The sequence below is a fragment of the Fulmarus glacialis genome, unplaced genomic scaffold (assembly GCF_000690835.1).
Source record: "Fulmarus glacialis isolate BGI_N327 unplaced genomic scaffold, ASM69083v1 scaffold3607, whole genome shotgun sequence".
Classification (NCBI taxonomy): Eukaryota; Metazoa; Chordata; class Aves; order Procellariiformes; family Procellariidae; genus Fulmarus; species Fulmarus glacialis.
This window is the reverse complement of record NW_009223649.1, coordinates 35,161-37,306: the sequence shown is the minus strand read 5'-3', so window position 1 is coordinate 37,306 and position 2,146 is coordinate 35,161. Positions and strand designations below refer to the sequence as shown.

Here is a 2,146-nt window from a genome sequence, read left to right as displayed (position 1 = left end):
TGATTACAGGCTAAACAGAGCCAGTAACTTTTAAGTGAAATATTCCGCCTTAGCCGCAGTGGAGGCATTTCTTTCCTTCTCTACTCAGTTCCTGATTTTCATGAAACTTGTAGAAATTTAAAATGAGACTGGATTGCTTTGTCCAGTTTGATTGGCATTGACTGTAGAGCGGTGTGTTTGCGTAAGCCTCATTTCCATAAGAAACCAGGGTAAAAATGCTTTAGGAATAAATTAAGAAAACTTGCTTTGGATGCATATTTTTAGATTAGTTGTTAGTCTGATGTATATTTAGACAGGAAAATTAATGTTAAAATGACACAAAACCTTTGTGTGTTTTGAAACAGTGTGTCTTACAAGACCCCCAAAATTAGGTTGATAGCTTAGCATGATAATCATGTAACATCTGTTTAATTTGAATCTACAAGAAAAAAGCCTGTGCATTCCGCATAAATGTCCAAATACTCCTTTTCACCATAGAGATACCTCCCACATTTACGTGAAAATGACTTACAGAATATGGTTATTGTAGTAGCTAATCCGGGTAAATTCTGTTGGAAATAGTGGAATCTAGCCAAATCATTAAAAATTATTTGCATTTCAGATCCTGCATTTATGTGTTGTGGTTTTTTTTGTTTTGTTTTAGTTTTTTGTTTGTTTTTTAAGGTCTTACAAAACCAGTAATTTTGAGAAATTTCCATCTTTCTTTTTGGGGTGAGGCAAACAATGTTTTGAATACAGAGGGCTGTCAACTACACCAACTGGAAAAAAAGTCACTGCTGGTTTTTTTAAGTAGTATTTTTGTTGTTATTAGGGCAGCAGATGAAATAATGGAATGGAAAAAAATTCTTTTCATAATGGATGAAGTCTTTATGAGCAGCAGCTTTTGTTTTTCATGTAATTTGTGAAAGGAAAACAGTGTTTAACAGATGAAAACAGAGCCTTGGCTTTAGGCTGCTGTTTTCTTCTAGAAATTTTTTTTGTCTTTGTCAAAACCAGCTCATTTGTTTTGAAATATTATGATGAAGATGCAGTTTTGAAATGGCTTTATCTCAGTGGCACTGTTTCAAAGTACTTTTTGTTTTCAGTTTACATGTGTAATGTAAATAAAAATACTTCAAATTTGGGAAGAAAAGACAACTGAGAAAGCAAGTCACATTTATCAAATGAAACATAAACTTAGCTCTTCATCACCTGGGTTCTTTTTTTATCATTTACTTTCAGATTTTTTTACATAGATAGGAAGGTGTATTAAATATAAGCTTTGTTTTTCAAGTTTGCAGAAGTTGGAGAGACCTATATTTGGATTTCTTATGAAGTAGTTAGTACTTATGCAGAAGATACGCTTTCTAAAATGGAGGGGGAAAAAAGCACATGTGGTTATTTAGGAATGACAAGAAGTTGAAACTAACATTGACAGCTAACTATACAGATGTTTTTTCCTTTATTACAGGAACTGAAGCTTGCTCTTTAAAAGGTGCAGTGCTGTGAAAACTGTTACTGACCATAGAAAAATGGACATGTTGCAGATACTACGTAAAACCACAGAGCGCTTAGAGTGTGATCACTGCAGCTTCAGAGGAACGGACTATGAAAACATACAAATTCATATGGGTACCATACACCCAGAGTATTGTGATGAAATGGATGCTGCTGGTTTGGGTAAACTTATATTTTATCAAAAAAGCGCAAAACTGTTTCACTGCCACAAATGTTTCTTTACCAGCAAGATGTATTGCAACGTTTATTATCACATCACAGCACAACATGCAGCACCTGAGAAGTGGAATGAGGAGCGGAAAGAACACGTAGAAGGAGATTCAGATTCTTCCAAAAAAGGTGTCACATTGGAGCCACAGAAACCTACCCTTTCCCCTGAGTCACGCAAACCTGCCCTTTCTCCTGAACTCCCCAAATCTGAACCTGTTGTTTCCCCCAAGCTTCAGAAATCATCAGTGTCCCCAGAGCCCCAGAAGTCGGCTCAGGCGACTTCCTCAGAGCCAGAGAAGTCAGCCCAGGCCACGTCCCCAGATCCAGAGAAGTCAGCCCAGGCCACATCTCCAGATCCAGAGAAGTTAGCCTCAGCTGTGTCCCCTGACCCACAGAAGCCGTCTCCTGCTGTGTCACCTGAACCACAGAAGCCGTCCCC

At 37.6% G+C, this 2,146-nt stretch overlaps 1 protein-coding gene across 1 annotated transcript in view; it reads left to right on the top strand.

The window, feature by feature from the left end:
- Positions 1–1,454: 1,454 nt before the first annotated feature.
- CHAMP1 (chromosome alignment maintaining phosphoprotein 1) overlaps positions 1,455–2,146 on the top strand; it is a 3,722-nt gene continuing 3,030 nt past the window's right edge. The window contains exon 1 of the mRNA XM_009581857.1: positions 1,455–2,146. Coding sequence (XP_009580152.1) covers positions 1,512–2,146 — 635 coding nt within the window. The 5' untranslated portion in view covers positions 1,455–1,511.